The sequence below is a fragment of the Colias eurytheme genome, chromosome 18, assembly GCF_061535395.1.
Source record: "Colias eurytheme isolate Ceu_HAF_F1 chromosome 18, ilColEury1 Martin Lab GWU primary, whole genome shotgun sequence".
Lineage (NCBI taxonomy): Eukaryota > Metazoa > Arthropoda > Insecta > Lepidoptera > Pieridae > Colias > Colias eurytheme.
In genome coordinates, this window is record NC_142997.1 from 4,039,418 (window position 1) to 4,060,827 (window position 21,410).

The 21,410-nt window shown below is 33.1% G+C and overlaps 2 protein-coding genes across 2 annotated transcripts in view; both read right to left on the reverse strand.

The window, feature by feature from the left end:
- Pli (E3 ubiquitin-protein ligase pellino) overlaps positions 1–635 on the reverse strand; it is a 48,178-nt gene extending 47,543 nt beyond the window's left edge. Inside the window, exon 1 of the mRNA XM_090112261.1 lies at positions 357–635. Coding sequence (XP_089968387.1) covers positions 357–523 — 167 coding nt within the window. The 5' untranslated portion in view covers positions 524–635. The remainder of the gene's footprint in view (positions 1–356) is intronic.
- Positions 636–2,851: 2,216 nt separating this feature from the next.
- The window catches only part of Brf (Brf RNA polymerase III subunit), a 34,842-nt gene continuing 16,283 nt past the window's right edge, over positions 2,852–21,410 (reverse strand). Inside the window, exons 4-11 of the mRNA XM_090112263.1 lie at positions 11,172–11,321; positions 8,713–8,939; positions 8,235–8,367; positions 7,538–7,660; positions 5,143–5,379; positions 4,508–4,793; positions 3,898–4,127; positions 2,852–3,188 (exon numbers count right to left, since the gene is read on the reverse strand). Coding sequence (XP_089968389.1) covers positions 3,067–3,188; positions 3,898–4,127; positions 4,508–4,793; positions 5,143–5,379; positions 7,538–7,660; positions 8,235–8,367; positions 8,713–8,939; positions 11,172–11,321 — 1,508 coding nt within the window. The 3' untranslated portion in view covers positions 2,852–3,066. The remainder of the gene's footprint in view (positions 3,189–3,897; positions 4,128–4,507; positions 4,794–5,142; positions 5,380–7,537; positions 7,661–8,234; positions 8,368–8,712; positions 8,940–11,171; positions 11,322–21,410) is intronic.

Genomic DNA, 21,410 nt, shown 5'->3' on the forward strand with positions numbered 1-21,410 from the left:
ATGTATGATCTAATATATATTATAAAGGCGAAAGTTTGTAAGGATGTATGGATGTATGGATGTATGGATGTATGGATGTTTGTTACTCTTTCACGTAAAAACTACTGAACCGATTACAATGAAATTTAGCACACATATAGAAGGTAACTTGGATTAACACATAGGATAGTTTTTATCCCGGAAATCCCACGGGAACGGGAACTATGCGGGTTTTCCTTTGCAAACGCGGGCGAAGCCGCTGGCGGAAATCTAGTATATAAATAAACGTGAATTTAATTTAAGTATTCATTTTTTAAATAACTGTGTATTTATTAGTAAGCATGCAAAATATACTTAATATGTTTTCTGAAACTTACCCATGTATTAGACTTCCAATTATTGTTTCACTAGGGCAATAAATCATTTGAAAGGGAATATGACCACATTTAAATCGAACAACCAATTCAGTTTTTAAGAGTTTTAGAATTGTATTTCTCACTAATTTTTTTCTTCTTCTATCATCCTTTTTACACATAAAGCCCATAATATTTATGATGTTAACGTAGTCAAATTTTATTTTTATAAAACTATTAAAATGTTCACTTGCAGATTAAATGGGGTCTGAATTGGGACGATGCTAAGTTTATATTGAAAGTCATGACTCGAACGTAGGTTGTCGACTTTTAGCGCAGCATTCATGTCGCGACACGTTTGGTGCAGCTACGTAATATTGTGCTTAGTCAATTTGATATCAACTAAATATACGAAATAATATTCATTTTACTCATAGGTATATGAGTAAAATGAATATTATTTCGTAACATTTTTATAATTATTTATCTCTATAATATACTTTTTTTTTAATTTCAACTTGACCTTAAAAAGTAAACTTTATACCTACGTACTCTTTCATATTAGTCAAAGTTTAATCATCGGTACGTACCATCGAGATATATGTGTACGTACCTATTTAAGTAAGTACCTATTTAATTTTAGTATGTAGACTGTCATACAAATTAATAAATGGCATGATCATTCACAATAATTTCACAATTCACATACCTAGGTATATTATATCATTCTTATCACAAATCTTATTTTGGATATTTGTGATGATGTTTTCCCAATCATATATTGCAACAGTGGTGTAAAGAATAATGTGCAGATAAATAGAAAATCAATTTGCGTTTGAATAAAATATTGTTTAGAAGACTATTTTCCTAAGAAGCTCTTAGGAAAATAGTCTTCTAAACAATAAAAAAAATTATAGTTATGTAGGTAAGTACTTAAAATAAATAAAAATCCAAAAATATAAGACCTTTTATATTAGTCTTTACAAGCTTTTCTAAACAAAATATGTATTTAGTACTATTGGTACAAATTAAAACAACAGATTTTATAATTTTACGATGCGAAAAAATAAAAAAGTAAACAACGATAAAATCAATACCTTACAATATGTAATGCCGGTTGAAAAGTTGTTCAAAATTATGATTCTAATATAACTTCTAGCTCGAGATCTACCATTCTTATATATACAGGGTGTCTCGCATGTGCTTACCATGCTAAATAGACCTTGCAGGTTTACGATTTTCATACGCTGATTACGTAAAAAATACAAAAAAATACGGAATCTTTTTATCGTGCGTAGTGTGCATTATACAACCCTGTATTATAAGACAAAATAAAACTTAGTAAAATTATGCTAATTAGGTACAATTATTCAATATCAATACCTATAAATAAGCTATAAAATTAACTAAAATCCGTTTGCCTTGTAAAATTGATGGCGAGATTAAAAGGTTTAATTTACCTTTGAGCAGTAATCTTTTCAATGTTAAACATAAAATTTTAAAGCAATACAACCCGGAAAGCTTTCAGTCATTACAATGTGTTTTATTCTTTTCACTTTGAAAATATTACCTTTATAGTACAAAATGTAACAATAAAATATTACTCTTACAAATAATTTCATTAAAAATACGTATCAGTCGAACTTAGTTCACGGCACTATCACTTAAAGTTTACAGTGAAAAAAATTGATAAGTTGTAGTAAAATTCCGTTACTATGGCTTCATTCACGAGGAACTAGATTTTTCTTAATTCTTATTATTTTAAACTGCATTATTGTTTACTTAAGTCTTGGTTCAACATAATAATAAGGCATAGTGCAACCACAGTTTCATTCGAGCAGCTATTTCTCATTTTTTGTAATATCCGCCACCAGTAATAAATTAAACATACCTAGATAAACATGGATCTAAATAACTATATTACATTTTCCACTTCTAACTAATGTACTACATTCAACAGTATGTTTAACTTTACACTTCTCTTAAGAAAAAGTTTGCGTTACTTAAGAGCTAATACTGGGCTTTCACACTTCATCTAAAATTCAGTTTTACTCCTAACTGAACAAAGCATATTGAAATACAAAATAAATTACTATACATATTTATTATAGGTTTATAATTTTTCTGTTCCATCAATTAATTTCTTCACGTTGATTTGTATGTTACAAATAACGATAACACGCTCTTGAATTATTTTTAAACTGAAAATCTGTATATACAAGTAAATAGTGCCTCGACTAACTAAAACATAGTACTTAAATAAATCTTAAAATAATGAAGTGAAAACAGTGCAATATTTACATAAGAAACAATAATTACAAAAAATGTTGTGTGGTTTTATGAAACCACGGTAAAAGTGAAACTGTTCGAACGGTTCCGAACACTGCTTTGTGTAGCGCATGTCGCGTGTCGGTCGGCTGCCGAGTAGGTATACCTACTCGGCAGCCGCGATACACGCGACATGCGCTACACAGACCAAAAAGTTTGAGACGATGTAATAAAAGTTTCACTTTAATAATCGCCTTGGTATATAAAAAAATAGAAGTTTCCGAAAACTATAAGATATATACAAATCCTCATTGTCATATACATATCTCATGCAAACATTTGAACTACGGCTTTAATACAAAACACAAATTCAGCTACATTACGCATAATTCGTTTTTTTTCTCTAAGATTTCTACTAAAACTAAAGCGTTATTAACAAGGTACGTTTAAAATCTGGAAGTTCATGTTAATATTCTTCATAATCGTAATAATCGTCTTCTTGCTGCGTTTGCAACATGGCCGCCAGCGACAATTCGGAGTCTGCTTCATTCACATCTGCTTCCAGTTCATCTTCATAATCTTCCACTTCTAGAAATAAAAAAAAATAGAACTAAACACAGATAAAAGCTTTTTTTATTTTAAGTAACTTCTATTAGTCTTATTTTTACGGTCTATATAAAACATGCAAGTTTAGTTGTTGAAAGAAAGCTATAATAGTTTAATAAATAGTAGCGTAGTGTGTACGATTATTCGGAATGGATTACGCCCAGTGCCTATGTCATTAGTATTAGTATGGTCTTTGTCATTAGTATGGGATTACGTGACAGAGAGAGCGCTATATGAACTTCACTTCGTGGATATAGTTAGTCTATCCACGAAGTAAAGTTGATATGATTTGATTTTTATGCCTGGAGTTATATCTAGACATAAAAATAATATTGTAAAATGTCTTTAATGCGACGTGAAAGAAATACAAACACACGCACGCATTAATTATAATATGTATTATTAAGTAATATAGTAATTTAGTAATAATAATACATATATTATAAGAAATTACACGGGAGGCCGGGTTAAATATTAGTTTGAATGTAATAAGAATGTACTTCGATTCTTAGCCTAATTGATGTAGACAGTTGATAACAAATCACAGCAAGTCAAAAACTATTAGCAAAGTGAGGATAGTTGGATCAAAACGTCGTATAAACAACATCCGAGCCCCTAGGCACGATTCGTACGAATGCGCTTAGGTTAAGTAGTTATTTAGTAACAGTAATCATAAGGATGTTCAACATACCAGCTTCCTTCTGTCCCGGCGTGTGTGGCGCGGGGGTCGCGGGCGCGGGGGTCGAGGGTGCGGGGGTCGAGGGCGCGGGCGTCGCGGGCGCGGGGGTCGCGGGCGCGGGGGTCGCGGGGGCGGAGTCCGAGCTTGCTTCCGCGTTCGTGGGTAACGTGGGAGCCGCTTTCTTCTTGCGCTTCTTTGGTGTGGGACCGGGCGCTTTGTCTAAGGGTGGCTCTTTTGTTGGCCTGTTTTAAAAATTGTATAAAAAATTTATCACATTACCATTAGTTTATTGTTTGATATTTGGGATGGAAGGATATATCTATTTCGCCTGCTATCACATCATTTCGAAAAGTTTTGATAACGTTAATTTGTGTATACAATACTGTATATTAATTAGAGCATATAGTACTGCATTAAATACACATACATATGTATTCCTTTCTCGATGAAGCAAATCAAATTAGATATGACGTATCCAATTAGCATGAAAAGGTATGAGGTATTACAAAACATATACAATACCATCAACCACAATACTATAGTCTGTTGATACATTATTTGTTCCATAGTGAATTCTGATTAATAAATGTGTATATTTTTAAAAACTTATAAAACTACTCACTTATCATTCGAATCCATAACCACCGGTGTGACAATACTCGTACATAATTCCTTCAGGCCATTGCTAACCGCCGATGACGTCACCGGTATTGACACTCCTGGTTGGTCCAAGCTCTTTAGTATATCGTAATTAATTTTCGAGCTCATTTTCTTTTCGGCCAACATTTTGCCGATTGCTTCTCCCGCGGTTGCAGCGTTACAATTGACCTTCTTTTTATATGAACCGCGAACTTTTTTCTTTTTGTCTTTGCCCTCTTCGCGCTCTCTGGCGCGCATTTCTTCTTTGACTAAATTATACAAACTTTATTAAAAGGTTTTATAAGCATTGTTCTATTTTGTGTGAATATTGGTGTGTATTTATAGAATTAGGAATATTAAATAGAACGAAAGCTCTATCGTGTACGTAATATATCTTTAGAAAAGCAAAACAAATGCTTTCCTTGGGATCCTGGAGTATGATATATGTATTATAAGCAAGTCAACATTCTGTCTAATAGTAAAAATTGCTAACCGGATACAAAAGACTAATTGAATGTCTATTTTTGAAAGAGTTTCAAAATCATCTTGCTGTCTGTACCATTGTATACAACTAACTGCAAACAAATCAAAAGCTAACAAAAAACAGTAATATCTCACTCTTTTGCTCCTTCAAGTAACCCGCATTGACCATATTCCACATCCTTGTCTTGTGTCTCGCTTCCTCTTGCGACATTATCAATGAACTAATATATTCTTCGTCTCGCTCACTCATCACCAGCTCCTCTGAGTTGTGGATGTTGCTGTTATATTGGTTCTTGGGTTCCGGTTTTAGAAATGTATCCGTGTCTGTTTTTTCGTCGGCTTGTGTGATGCCGATTACTGCTATTTCTGGACCTGCAAAGTATTACATACATAGTTTAATTCGTAGATATTGAAATGTGGGTTATACACAGGTTTACGCTTTATTCCAAAAAATAAACACATTTTTATATGCTCTACATATTACAAAATATATGTTACTCTAATTCGTAGATATTTTAATGTATTATGTGTGTTAGAAGCGGATTTATGCTTCATTCCAATTTGACATGCTTTGTTATGAATTTGAAATGCTTTAATGGTCAATTGCAGAGTGTAATTAAGGTAACGGCACCAGTCGTGGACAAGCATCCAGTAATGGACAAAATAAATATTAAATTTAAATATTAAGACCAAAATTAACGTTACATAATTTGGCAATACTTAAAATAAAAGTTTGGTTCATAAGCTATCAAAATACGACATTTCATCTAATTCGGCCAAAATGTTTGAAGATGGCAGAACGTTATGTTTAGTTGCTGCGACTCGTTTCGAAGAAATCCGTTTTTACTAAGAAAATCCTTAAGGAAGTGAGGACACAATTTTGGTTATAAGAATTTTTGTATAAATGTCAGCAAAATTTGATATTACTTTTATTTATAGTAGTTAAGTGTACGAAATATTACACGATTTAGTATCTTGATAGGTTATGTTGTTTAAATAAAATTCATCAGTGTCCATAACTGGATTTAATTCTATGGATATATCCATTTATGGACATATGTCGAAAATAAACTTTTTTTAAAGGTATTAATGACATGCGCTTTTCTGTATTGTCTTTTCTTTCTGATTAATAATATACCTATCACGACCATTTCAAACAAAGGGTTCCAATATTGTACAACAATTGTCCATGACTGGATTTGCTTTGGTTCCTATAATGGACAGTGATATTTTTTGTTAAAATTACACTAATGGGTCCAACAACATAATATCTATCTAAACATGAAGAATATATATTAGAACAATGGGTCATTATGTGCTGTGCGACTCGTTCTCGGCTTCATTCTCTATCACTGCGTAGAGAAGTCGCATACTTATGCGTATTGTATAACTCATCTATCATAGAGAGTTCTCTGATGAACTGTTTGGATCGTTGTCTGCTGCTAAATTCCACCACCATATAGCACACACGCTTAAATTTCATCCACACCATCTTGACAACAGTTTAAAAAAAGCGTTTTGCCTCGTGCTACAATTTGGAATCTATATCGATGGACCAATCAGATTAAGGCTGTATTCAGATTGGCGATTCACTTCACGAGTGTAACGGAATGCCAGGAAACAGAGAGATATGGCGGAACATCGTGAAGCGGGTAACATCTACCCCCAAACCTCATGTTGACCACGTTCGCTCTGACGAGAGTGATATGACGAAGAAGAAGAAGTCCCAAAATGGATGGAATGGCAGTACTTTTTTTAGTTATATTTTTCATCCCTGACTTATTGAGAAAAAAAACCATATTGGTGTTTCTTAACGGACATAACTCGTATTTAACGATGCATTTGTCCAATTTTTGCCTAGAAAATGGAAATTAAGACTGTTTTAAATATTATAAGTATGCAAAATAATTAATAAGTACTATTTTTTATAAATACATCCCCGATTTATTGTATTCCAATCATCATTTTCAAGATTCTATTGATAACTATAAGTCTTCTCCAAGTGTAAATAACTGGAGAAACGACATTAGGTACAGTCCATAAATAGGTGTTCATAACTGGATGTTGTCCAAAACTGGGTGTCCATCATTAGATTTTTCACTGTCCAACACTGGTGCAAAAAAGTGGTTTTTTAATTTATAAATAACTTCATTATTTATGCATTGTAATCTTTTTTCTAACATTGGTTACGTTAAACTAACATTGAACTAAAGGTATAACTAAACAATATCCAATAAAGTTAAAAAACCTACGAGAAATTTGCAAAAACCTTCAATTTTTTCCTTAATCTGTACAAGACTGGTGCCGTTACGTTAGGTGTTTGAGTTTGAAATAAAGATTTAATTTCACACTATAATTCCGGTAATAAATATACGAATTCTACTTTGATAATTTACGTACACTGATGTCCTCAACATCATTACATCTCACTCGCCAACAAGAGTCGGGCAATTACCTGACTTTCGTGTTACCGCTTTGTAGCGTGATCATCAAATGTTAGAAATAAAATCGTGTATATTTAGAATCGAACCTAATTCTTTTTCCTCGCCCTCCTTAGACACGGACTGCTTGGCCAGCTCATCAATGATGCTGATCGTCTTCTCCGCTGCGAAGCGAGTCGCTTCCGCATCTTCACATACCCTTTCTTCTCTATCTGAAATGGGTTATTGCATATATTATTTCTGTAAACATGCAATATGTAGCAGAATTTATTTACGTGTTTATATAACGCTTATAGGCGGCCTAATAACTCAGGCCCCGGAACCACAGACACAATAGAAAATCTATTGTGTCTGGGTTCGATCGGGCCGCTTGGGGCTCAATGGGTTAATGCTATACAGCAATGTCTGCCAGGCAACCTGGTAGGACCATAGGAAGGGAAATATAAGAAGTAAATGGGATAGCGCAAAAAACTTAGTAAAATGCCAAAAACATATTATATGATTATAGAATATACCTACACATAATAATTTTAAAAAGCATGGTAAATATTATCTTTACTAATATTATAAAGCCGAAGAGTTTGTTTGTTTGAACGCGCTAATCTCAGGAACTACTGGACCGATTTGAAAAATTATATCGGTGTTAAGTAGCCTATTTATCGAGGAAGGCTATAGGTTATATATATCATCACGCTAAAACTAACAGGAGCGGAGCCACGCGGGTGAAACCGCGGAGCGCAGCTAGTAAGTACATATGTAATACATAGTCTAGAAATGATTTATTACCAGCACTTTGTAGTAACGACGCAGAAGCAGGGGCCGGCCCTCGTTTCCGTTTCATATTGTCCTTTTCTAACTGCGACTCTATCTCTTTCTGAAGCTCTGTCAGTTCTTTTTCACCGTCTTCTTCTTCTAATAACTAAATAAAAAGAGCCTTAATATTATCAGGTTAATTTCATCCAATATGTCATTTATTGATTCACAACCAATGAATTATTTTTAATTAAGATCATGATGATTTAACACAACAACCGGACAGAATAACCAAGTAAAAAATGTCGCCGTATTTGCGGTAAACCTATTGGTTGGATTAAAACTTACAATGCAAATTGACACTAATAATTTGAAGATGATTTTTTGCCAGTTTATCCATATATCTTATCAATTAAAATGACATAACATATAAAACATTACAACCAATTTATTCCTAAGCTTCACAGATCTAATCACACCTTCTAGTTCCTAGTTCCTACATACTCCATACCTTCTGTAAACGTTCCTTGTCCCTCTTCCTCGCTGCCCTAAACGCTGGTGGGTCCTGATCTTCCTCCAGATCCACTGTCATGAACTCATCCAATGTGAGAGCACTGGATGGCGTGTCACCGAACTCCATTAGCCTTTTCCGTAACGTGGACTCGTGGACTTTAACTATGCGAACCACATCAGCGGGCGTTCGGGAGAAATTGTGTATCCTGGCCGCTATAAGCAGGGCTGGAAGATCGGAATTGTGAAATTTATAAATAATAAGAATAACAACTTTTACACATTATTTCAGGTTTCTAAAGTTGCACAGCAACCTATCAAGGATGGTTGTTATAATAATACAAGGTGTTAATTTTGCTGGGTTCCTCATTTTTAGTTGTCTTTTATTTCAAAATTGGAGCATGTAAATCGATAAATTATTTTTAAAATTTGGTAAACCTTAGTGCACAATTATTTGATTGCCAATTATAATAATTGAGATACATCACTAAAGGTGCATCAAACACATGGGCGTAGCCACGGTGGGGCAGGGTGGGGCGCTTGCCCCACCCTGGCTCTGACCTGGAAGGTACCTAACCAAATCTAAAAAACTTAATTATCTAAGTACCGACTACAAAACTTAATATCCGTTAAAAAATTCTCACTCGAAAGTTGTCAGTCGTAACAAAAAACTTGCGCTTCAAAATTCAAATCACCTTTGGTGACAGGAAAAGTAGTGTAGTACTGTTACCCCATTAAATAAAGCTGTTTTTATTTTTTTAATTTGCACTAAATTTCCCATCCAATTTCACTTTTGTTTTAGGTTAAGGGTCACTTACTGACCATAAAAGCACAAAAAACTGACAGATCCAGGTGGAGCTTCGCTCGCAATCTTAAATAAAAGTTTTTGGCCGATATCTCGGAAACTATCCACTTTAAGGCAAAAAATATTTTAATTTTTTTGAAGATAGCAAAATTTTACATCTTTTATAGGTTGTAAACTTTTTTGTAAAACTTTCCGTTTACGATGTATGGCCTATTTAATGAGCCGGTTAATCGTTTTTGGCAAGTAACTCTCTAAATGTTGGATTAATCAATGAAATGCATATAATCATTTTTTAAGATTACTTTATTTGAAACTTTTTTTATAATGCTTTTTGAGTTATTTAACGCTTAATGTTGGATTACCGGGTGAAAAATAGAAAATTTCAAGGTATGTATGTTTCGTATATATTTCGTACAACTAAATAATATTTCTATAAGTAAAAAAAAATCAAAAAATTTGCCGTTTCGAAATTTCATTACTTACATCCATAAAAAAACTTTTGGCCTGCCACGTCGGCCGCCGAGTGGCGGCATTTCTACATTGAACGTAAAACAACTCAAAAAATATGGGCAATAGAAAAAATTTCTAACAAAAGTTGTAGAGAATAAAGTTATCTAAAACTACATACATGCATTTTATTGATTAATCCAATATTTGCGAGTTATTAGCCAAAAACGATAAATCGGTTCATTAAATAGGCCATAAACCGTAAGCAGTAAGTTTTACAAAAAAGTTTACATAATATAAAAGATGCAAAATTTTACTTTCTACAAAAAAGTCTTCGTAACTTTTGCCCTAAAGTGGATAGTTTTCGAGATATCGGTTAAAAACTATAAGATTGCGAGCAAAGCTCCACCTGGATCTATCAGCATTTTGTGTTTTAATGGTCAATAAGTGACCCTTAACCTAAAAAAAATGAAATTGAATTGGAAGTGCGAAGTTAAATGCTTTATTTACTGAGTTATGTCTACCATTTGAAACTTAGAGCATATTAATGCTCTAAGATTTGAAATGGTTTATTTTTCCATTTACATAGACATGTTTAGTACCTAATAGGATAGAAAGGAATCATATTATTGTTTTAGAAAGATAAACTAAATAATATTGGGATGAAATTTGCAACATAAACGGCTGTATCTTTTGTTTGTGTTGATTTATTCATTATTATTTTAGCTTGGTACCGCCACGCGTTCTTGAAAAAAAAGGTATTTTTAGACAGACGGACAAAAAAGTCTGCCTGTCTGTTTGTCGCCCAGCACCCTTTTTCTCAGGAACGCATGGAGGTATCAAGCTGAAATTTATATCGAATACTCAAGTCTACGGTCTCTTAAAGCTGTGAAAAAATCTAAATCTAAAGATTCAGCCGTTTTATGCTGCAAATTATCGCAAATTTCGACATTCGCAAGGGAATCAAAACCTACATTGTACTTCCCGTGAACACAAAGTCTTAAAATTTGGTTAAAATATACATTTTAGAGTTGCAACATAATAAAAAGTAGGTTTGTTCAGAGCCCTCGGTGCGTGACTCCGACTCGCACTTGGCCGGTTTTTTTTTGCCCCACCCTGTGCCCATGGCTAGCTACGCCCATGATCAAACATGAATTTTTACTTGATATTAATACAATATAACGTTTATTAGACAAAAAGATTCATACCAGCTCCGCATATACCCGACGGCCGTCGCCCAGAGTGTATGGAGTCCCTTTTCATCCTCTGCACCAGACGCAGCGCTGTCATACTCACTTCGTGCTGCTTGTCTTCGAACTGTAATTGCGACGCAAAACGCAATATATACAGACATGGGTCTGAAATCAAATAATATGAGATTTAAGACCCTTTAAAATAGCAAATAGTTGAGTATCAACCTCTGCTTGGGACAAAATTAGCTCACGTTTTAGTAGGAATTGTTAAACCCACAAATATTGAATAGAGTTTAGAAGATTAAGCATATTTACGTTATATTAACTGTTTCGAGTGAAAGGAGTAGCTAGTTTGAGTAATTTAGAAACCATCGCTTCATAAATTACAGTTATACTATACGTTATATTGTATGCAAATATTTTCATTTCACAACGACTATTGAACTCGTTTTGCGTCTCAGACATTTTTTTCATTGTTTTTGTTTAAGTTGAAAGTCAACTTTTAGTAGAAAAAGAAAAGGTAATTTGGTAATTAACATTATGTGGTAAATAACATTATATTATATATACCTACTACTTAAATTAAATTAAGTATTCGCTGGCTAGACTGCAAGCTAGTAATAAATTTGATTGTATGCAAATTAATAATTATCATTGCAATGGTCAATATACCGATACCCTGAGTACCTATGTTTTACGATAGTTAAAACATGTGGTCTTGGATGAGACAATCGCTTTGAAAAAGATTCGATCAAGCTGCTCCTAACTTTCTGAAGAATTACTTGAAGAACATATTAAAAGACAACGAGAAAATAATTGTACAATGTTCTTTTGCAATGCAAAAGTACGGTTTCAGGTATTGCCCTCTAACATTTTTTCTCCGTCTTTTTTACCAGAGCCATTGCCCCATGAATAACGCAAAAAATTTCGTTATTTGCGTTAGTTATTTAATTTCGTAATACTTCATTTAATTTATTATTTCTTTTATAAACTACTTTACGAATAGGCCTAACAAGCAACACTAGAGGTCACGATCCCCCCATTCAGCATCATTTAATTTGCGCAACTTGCATTGAGAAAGATGTATTTCTTTAAATACTCCAACAATTAATAGCAATATTTTTTTTTTTATTGTACGATAGGGAAGCGCTTGACCACGATCTCGCCTGATGGTAAGCTGAGATGTGGTCTAAGATGGAGCGCGCTTCCCTAGAAGGTACCGGTTCACTCTTCGCTTGAAGACCCCCATATTGTAGTCGTCGGGGAACTTTATTATCTATTATAAAAGCCCCTTGCATAATATAACTGTATGCTACGGGTTCGGGGATAAATTCTAACAATATCGGTGACACCGCCACTGAAAATGGCACGACCGCCCGAGTTTTAGGTAATACCTACTGCAAACTGTAGTCAGTAGTGGTACTGTAGTCTGTAGGACATACGACAGGACTAATTACTGTGTTATTTAATATCTTCGACATACTTAAACGTAATATAAGTAAATTGTAACGCATTCTTCACTATAAAATATGGCTGGAATATATAAGATCTAATATTTTAAAATATTGTGCACTTGTTTGTCTTAAAACCATCTCATCAACTGAACAAATTGAATTATTTACCTAGACGTTAAGTATTTAAAGGTCAAGACCGGCCTATTTTAGCAATTTGAGATTTTAATGATTATTTAATATTTTACATAATTATTCACGCGAGACGTGTATATGTTACGGCTAAAGGTAGGTGAGAACATAAACTTAAGATTAGCCGGCTAAACTTAGGTTTATTTTCGACGAGGTGTTAATGTTAGTTTGTTCTATCTTTAGCCGGCTAAACTTAAGTGTAACCGAAGGCCCGTGGCTAAAAATGTCGGGGTGGGTAGATTTGGTTACTATAATACATGTAAGGAACAGGGCGAGTGTTTTCTGGCACTTCGCCGGCTGCTGCCGCAGCACGCTCGCTGCGCTCGCTCGGCTCGTGCGGGTCTTAAGAGTTCTAACCTAACCTAACCTAGCCACCAGCTTTCTGCCCTGAGTCGGGGTGGGTAGATTTGGTTACTATAATACATGTAAGGAACAGGGCGAGTGTTTTCTGGCACTGTGCGGGCCCCTCAAGCCCTCCACCGGCCCGGCGCTAACCAAATCTACCCACCCCGACATTTTTAGCCACGGGCCTGCGGTTACACTTAAGTTTAGCCGGCTAAAGATAGAACAAACTAACATTAACACCTCGTCGAAAATAAACCTAAGTTTAGCCGGCTAATCTTAAGTTTATGTTCTCACCTACCTTTAGCCGTGACATATATACTGTATACATAGGAGACAGGAGGTGAGTATATTAAATGCAGATACACGCGCTGTGTAATAAAAAATATTGATGATAATAGTTATCTACACAATGTATCGAGAACTGATTAGTATCATTGGCTAGTTATACATTATATACTTTATTAATTACATTAAATTATGTATGTACAATAAATATTCATGCCTCTCTCAAGTGTGAAATAGTTGATGCATCGATCACCCTGTAGTTGATAAATAAAAAACAGAAAGAATTGCTTTGTCATGATAGATCCATACAATTTGTGAATGATAGTTGATAATTCGCAACAATCGTTTACTGACTACAACACGTTGGGCAATAGTATTATAGCTTCTGTAACACAAATAAAAATGACCCGTAATATGTATATTATTTTGGTACATAAATACTAAATAAAGTCATTGTTGACTCTATACCATTTATGGCATCAATTTCAATTGCTCTAGATTCATTATTGAATCTGCATAAACATTTAAATTGTGCATAATTATTGGTGTGTGTTATTACAGTAATTTTAAAGGCCGGTCAAGGATTTTTCCAACATTAAAGAAGCTATTATAACCGCTTTAGATAAATTACTTAATATGTAGATAGGTATAAAGTACATGAAATTCTATTGACAATTTGAAATTAAATTAAAATGCAAACGCATAAAGGCAAAGGTGGCATAAGTTTACCAATGCCACCCAATACGATCAAAAGGTAAAGAAATATATTGCAGTGCTTTTATATGACAATACTTGTGCAATATATGCAAAAATACATTTCTCAATATTGATCATCGTTCTGTCCTTAAATTTATTCCGAATCTTTAAACCAATCTCTCAGATTCTATAAATCTACAGTGCATTTACATCAAACGAGCGAATGCTCATTCTAACTGCACTATGTCAAATTATTTTCGTGTAGACAGGCGTAGAGCATTATTTCGTTGTTCTTAGTGCGTTCTAATACTGAATAGGTACGAGTTTTCGTTTACACTAAAAGATGACGAAATAATACTCTTGCTCTAGCTCTATGTTCGTTTGATGTAAATGTAAAATGCACCGTTAAGATGATCAACACATTTATTGAAATGCATATATGTAATTTTATAATAGGAACAAAAAAAAATCCACACGTATACATATTATAATTGTTTTGATTGGAGAATACAATATTTTTGCATAACAATACTATAAACGTATAGATGGACCGTATCTCCACACACCTATTACGATAGTTTGCCGTTCGATTCTCAATAAAAATTTAAATATTTCAAAGGACAACTTAGCACATCGAGACATATTAATTAGAGATATGAGTCTAAATATTACGAAACCGTCATATGCGATAGATATATTGGGCTTTTATGTGTCAAGGTGAAGCCGCAGGCCTATACATTGTTTGTGTGTGAAATATATTCATAGATATAGTTTTTAACTTATACTTTTTGCATGTTATTGTATTTCAATTTCACAATTATATAATATAATAATAATATTTTTGAATGCAAAATTTATGCAAAATAATTATACTTACATAAGTATATAACAAAATTATGTACCTATAATTGAATGAAAGAAAGCAATTTATTTGTTTTTATTTATTGTTTATAATGTTGATGGATTTATTTAAGTTTACACAGGTAGGTATGTAAAATTTTAAGCCATATTGCTGTTAAACAGATTGCTTGTTAGAAATTGCTCAATATTAAAATTTTTACTACGAGACAATGCTATCTAATCTATTCCTGAAATTCATCAATAATTGGTTAACGGGGTTTCAACATGACAAGATATGGACAAACAAGGGTTCACAATACATATTGTATAATATTTGACAAAGAAATACAGTTTTTGGCAAATACTTATAAAGACAGACCGTTATTCGGCCTTTAACGAACAAAACAGGTATGTATTTGTAAACAATTTATTAAACTGAACAAAAACATCACACGTTTTTCACATTTAGGTGAATGAACTAAGAAAATTGCCTTACTTTTTTTACCTAATACATATGTACATCGACACACTCTATGTTAAAATAATAAATAGATAAGTATATAATTTGCTGGTTTGAAAATTGCATCAGCTAAATGAAATAGGATATTTTTATGTTTGTTTTTATCCCCTGAATACTATAAGGCATACGACTCTGCGAGGAGCGAGCTAAGACAGGACGAGCGCGATAAATAGCTCTACCAGTCAATCACTGTAATCATAATATGATATAGCTAGAAGATAAAGGGGTGTAAATTGTAATGAAATATCAGCTGTTTTGAACTAGTACTGCATATTTATCATTGACTAGCGGTCCGCCCCGGCTTCGCCCGTGGTACATATTTACGTTTTCTCTACATAAAAACCATCCTCGTACTTCAAGGAATATAATAAAAAAAGAATTATCGAAATCGGTTCAGCCGTTCTCGAGTTATGCGCTTACCAACACATTTTGCGATTCATTTTTATATATAAGATTATTTTATTCCCCAAATAAACCTTCAAATAAGGGAAAAGCTAGCGTCCTACGTCACTCCTTAAAATATAGAGATCAGATATTAATTAACCGTTAAAATAAAATCACTATAAACATCGTATACCTGGTTCCAACTAGTTTCAGAGGGATTAAGTATTTACGACCAAGATAATAAACAGCACCACTTTTTAAAGCAAAATGTCACGGGTATGTTTCGCGTATGCTTTCTGATGCTAATGTATATCAATATGTGAAAATTTAAATCAGGTCAACTTGATTTAAATATTCACATTAGCATACATTAATTATTAAGTAGGTAATTGCTGTAGAAATTCCAAAATTAATTTTCACACCGCAGTCTTTGTTATGCTGTTTGAACTGTTCCAGTAAGTAACGAAATAAAAATTTTATATTATTTATAATTTATTTGCAAAAAAGATTTCTATTTTCTTCTGTATGCATTATTTTGGGTGTTATCGTCGATAATTTTGCCATTTATATAAAAAAAAATAGTTTGAAAGTGCTACCGAGGTGGTCCATCAAGACAGGATCTGACGATGGAATCTGAAGTAAATCAAGGAAAAACTACATTTAAATATTAGAAGTCAATTTTGACCTCCCTCCCGGTTTCCTTTGTTCAGCACTGGACGCCCTACAGCTACGGCTCAAAGGACGACGCGGTCAGCAAGTACTAAGCATCGACCAATATACTCAAGGTACTTAGTATGCAAATATGTACAGTAAGAACATACCTATCGACTACCTATTTAGTCGAAACAAACGTAACAAATGTTTATTTCGACTGGTTTCCGAAATGGCAGGATAGTTTACGGGACTCATTGAAAGATTTACCTAACATAAAAGATTTTATTTCGAAAAAGGATTACGATTGCTCCAAACTGTTCGAAATAAAACTCAATCGACGAGAACGATGACGGATGTTAGCTACTGTATAAACTATAAGCTGTTTCGATATAGCAAGGGTCAGCTAAGATATAGTTGACATACATGGGACAACAATGAAATAATATTCGCATGCTACGTCAATAGCATAAGTAGTATAAAGAGAAGTCTCTTTATACTATGTTAATAGTTAGCAGGTGCGTAGCTACCGCCGTATCTGCCGTATCAATTATACGGGGCCCCCGCACCAAGGGGGCCCCCAATGTGCGCTTTTGTTAGAAATCTTTACCCTTCCTAAGGGCCCCCAAACAAATTTTTATACGGGGCCCCGCCAAGGCACGCTACGCTTCTGATAGTTAGGCAAGGTTACTGAGTCGCATCAAAATAATTTAATTAAACATTATCATATCTTTATTTAATCAGAAAAGTCAGCCATGAGGTAACTCTTTAAATTAATAAGGAATTATTGTAATATAGCAATCGTATTGTAAGTTGTTACGCGTAATAAAACGTGATAATTTAATATTAATATTTCATAAACAGTATTGCAAAAATAAACGAAATCTTACATTCCAATCACTAACAAATACAACAATAAAAAACCCTTTGGAAAGGGTTTTTGAATGTGTAATATATAAGTAAGTAATAGGTATAGGTAATGTTTCATGGGCCTTGTGATGCCTACTCGGATAAATCATAAAAGCAGCTTATCTTTTATATTTTGTAGGGCATATAATATAATCTTCCGGCATACCATACCAGCAACTGGTTCTAATGTTCATCCACAAACAATTTTTGATTTAAAATATTAGAAAAATGTCAATAGCAAATTATAATTTCAAATATTACTCTGTTCTAGTGCAATAATTTGAAAATTTCCATTCAAACAAATGTAATAAGAGCTGGGGTGTAAAATTATATAACTTTTTTGAGATTAAGAAACAGTTTACAAGTTTGTGGAGCATTCACTTTACAAGTTTCGTTTTTACATAACTTTCTGTCCCGTTGCACGACCTCCTTTATGAGCAATGCAATTTTAATTCATTTTGTGCAAAAATGTATTATTTTAAGAATGCGCCGGCGCCAGAGCGTGATCGCGGGGCGGAAGGCTTCGTTAATGGTGAAACTTATTACATCACATACACTTTCACAAAACTGCATAAATAACGGTTTATCATTCTATAAAACTTTATATGTATTTCAATTATTATTCAACTTTAAAAACAAAATGGAATAACCTTCATTTCAGTAAGATTTAGGTGGAAATAATTCACGAGCATTTTCTCATTCATGTTTTGAAATAAAAAAAAAATATTTATAACATGATTGAGCACAAAAAAGTAAAATATAAAATAACTAAGAAGGCAACTTTAATGTTGATATTTAGCAAATAAAAATAAAAATGTACTATCGCATCTTGCAATAAAGATTCCCTATACGATAAGAAATAAATAAAAAAGCATTTTATATACCATTCACGATGAAGACTGCACTAGTCCGATACAAAATTAACAACGTTGCAGTACCTACTTAATTATGTAGTAAGTATGTAATTACCAATTTACCTATTACCTATTTCCAATTTTCCAGACTGCCGCAAAAAACTTCGATTGTCAATCTAGTAACAAGAAATAACCGAGTGTATAATTAAATCATAGAATTAAATATTGTATTGCGTTTTACGTAATATGCCGAGAAAGAGTGGATAATAGATATTTAGTCTATTATTTGTAATCCAGTGTTTCCCATAATACAAGATAATGGTAGGACTAATTACAAATGTACATAATTACCTGAGACACAAGGCAAGGCCGTGCAGCGGTTGCTTTTACTCTGCTGTTAAACTTTTTAGGTTATGGTCACGAATAAATATTAATTTTAACGAGAAAAGTGTATAATATATTCTTTATATTTCGTCAAACGTGTAATGAGTGTGTTACGTTGGTGTGAGTCATAATAATCTGCCTAAATATAGTCACAAACTGCATACAGAAAGTCCTATTTCATTTTTATTAATATTTCTATTAATTTTGAGCCTTGATTCTTGTTCCCAAAAATGTAATCAATTGCATAAAAATAAATAACTTAAATTCAAATAAAAACACATTCAAATTTTCCTCACGTGGCTATTGCAATATTAACAAGGTCAAACCGCCGCACAAACTTCTATGTTAAATTGGGTTTGACGCACTTGGTGCACTTCTCAACTTGTACACCATGCTCAAATGGTGAACTTAGCAACTTGTACACTTCTCAAATGGTACACTTCGCGACTGGTACACGTCTCAAATGGTGCACTTCGCAAATGGTGCACTTTTTAAGATTAGTTGAGATTTGGAAAAATTGTGTAAAAATGAAAGAATTTTTAGTTTTGGATGTTTAATTTTTATAATTATGTCAACACAATAATAATAATTAAACTATACAGAATCACCTTAAACACTATAACATTTTGGGTCATTTTTATTTTTTCAAAAATAAAAATGTGACTCGGATATAATAAAAATAATATAATTATGTCAAAAAAAAAAGTAGATTTACAGTAAAAAAATATCATAATAAAGATATGATATAATATCATATTATATCAATAACCTTTGTAATATTATTATTTAACTTTTAACTATTACTAATTAAATAAAAGCTTTAAATTAAATCATAACCTGTTTCTTAAAAACAAATTAGTAAAAGTAATAATAAGTAAAACTTTGTAATTGTTACTATTTAATAATTAAGTAAATAGCTATTAATTAAATTACTTGAAAAATTGGAGAAACGTGATCTTCTTCATGAAATGTTCCACCGCAATACTTCTGTCTTCTAATTTACGTAATAGTTTTTTATATTTTCGATCAAACATCACATCCTGCTGTTTACGGTTATTTCTGAAATTGTGAAATAAGATATTAAGCGCACACTTGTCCCAATACTTGCTTTCCATTTTTAATTTGTGTACAAACATGTACAAGGTGGGATGTTTAGGTATTCTAGCATTTAAGCGGCGATGCCATCCTTCCAAGGCATTAGTAGTCCTATGTCCTATGTATAATATGATATTATATCATATCTTTATTATGATATTTTTTTACTGTAAATCTACTTTTTTTTTGACATAATTATATTATTTTTATTATATCCGAGTCACATTTTTATTATTGAAAAAATAAAAATGACCCAAAATGTTATAGTGTTTAAGGTGATTCTGTATAGTTTAGTTATTATAATTGTGTTGACATAATTATAAAAATTAAACATCCAAAACTAAAAATTCTTTCATTTTTACACAATTTTTACAAATCTCAACTAATCTTAAAAAGTGCACCATTTGCGAAGTGCACCATTTGAGACGTGTACCAGTCGCGAAGTGTACCATTTGAGAAGTGTACAAGTTGCTAAGTTCACCATTTGAGCATGGTGTACAAGTTGAGAAGTGCACCAAGTGCGTCAAACCCGTTAAATTATTGATTTAAAGTTCAGACGAATTGAGCAATCTATCGTTGAGGCAGACAATAATGTAGGCATGCAACATCATTTCAATGTTATTCATTTTGAAAATTTCCATGCAAAATTGCTAAAATTAATAATATTGGTAACTGTGACCATCAACAGAATTACCACGATACGTGGTGAAGAAATATAAAAAAAATCTTGCAATGTGTTTTTTTCAACTATCATATTATTCGGTATTAGAATACCTACATGAAATAAAAAGAAAACGTTTAACCTTTACAACTTGCATTGTTAAACAGGCTGTTGGCAACCAAAACAAGTTTCATCATCTGGTTCCACATAAATACGCAAGCATTGTTCCGCTTCCTAAGCTAAATATCACCAAGCTATCGAGCAAATTCATACCACGTACTCTTAGAACTTGGGCACACTGTCCCTGAACGCACTGCCAATAGCGAGCAATCGGCCCGTGTAAATGGAAAATAAAAAATCAAAACCAGCATCATCCTGCCAAGTGACTGCATGTTGATAGTCTGTTTATCGCTCGCACCTGCGTGCTCTGAATTGCAAACGGCAATCGTACCCAATGTAAAGACATCATAACATATTCGCCAGTAGAAATGCATCAATATCCGAGCGCATACATTAAGCCCTGACATGTGGGTCACCAAGTATTGCACGTAAGAGATGTGATCTGCGTTTGAATTGCACATTACTTTTAGGTAAATACTGATAACGAACGAGGATGGAAATAATTTATTCGTCATATATCGATGATTTAACATACAAACAAAGTCCTATAGACAATCGTTGCATATAATAATAAGATGTTAATGATGTAGTCACTGAGTGCATAATAAATCTCAGAGCATAGGTGGAAATTGAATGGGAAACAAAATAAATCAAGTATCTAACTGATAAACAACAACAGTTGGACACTAAAATTAATACTTATAAGACTCGTATAAAGAAAGTCTCGATAGGAAACTGCAATCAAAATATGGAGTATACAATTAACGAAAAGGTGACACAAACGTGAGTTACAACTTACAACAAACAGCCGATAAGTAACATAATTAAGTATTGAAATAAGGCACTGATAAGGGAATGACATCACAG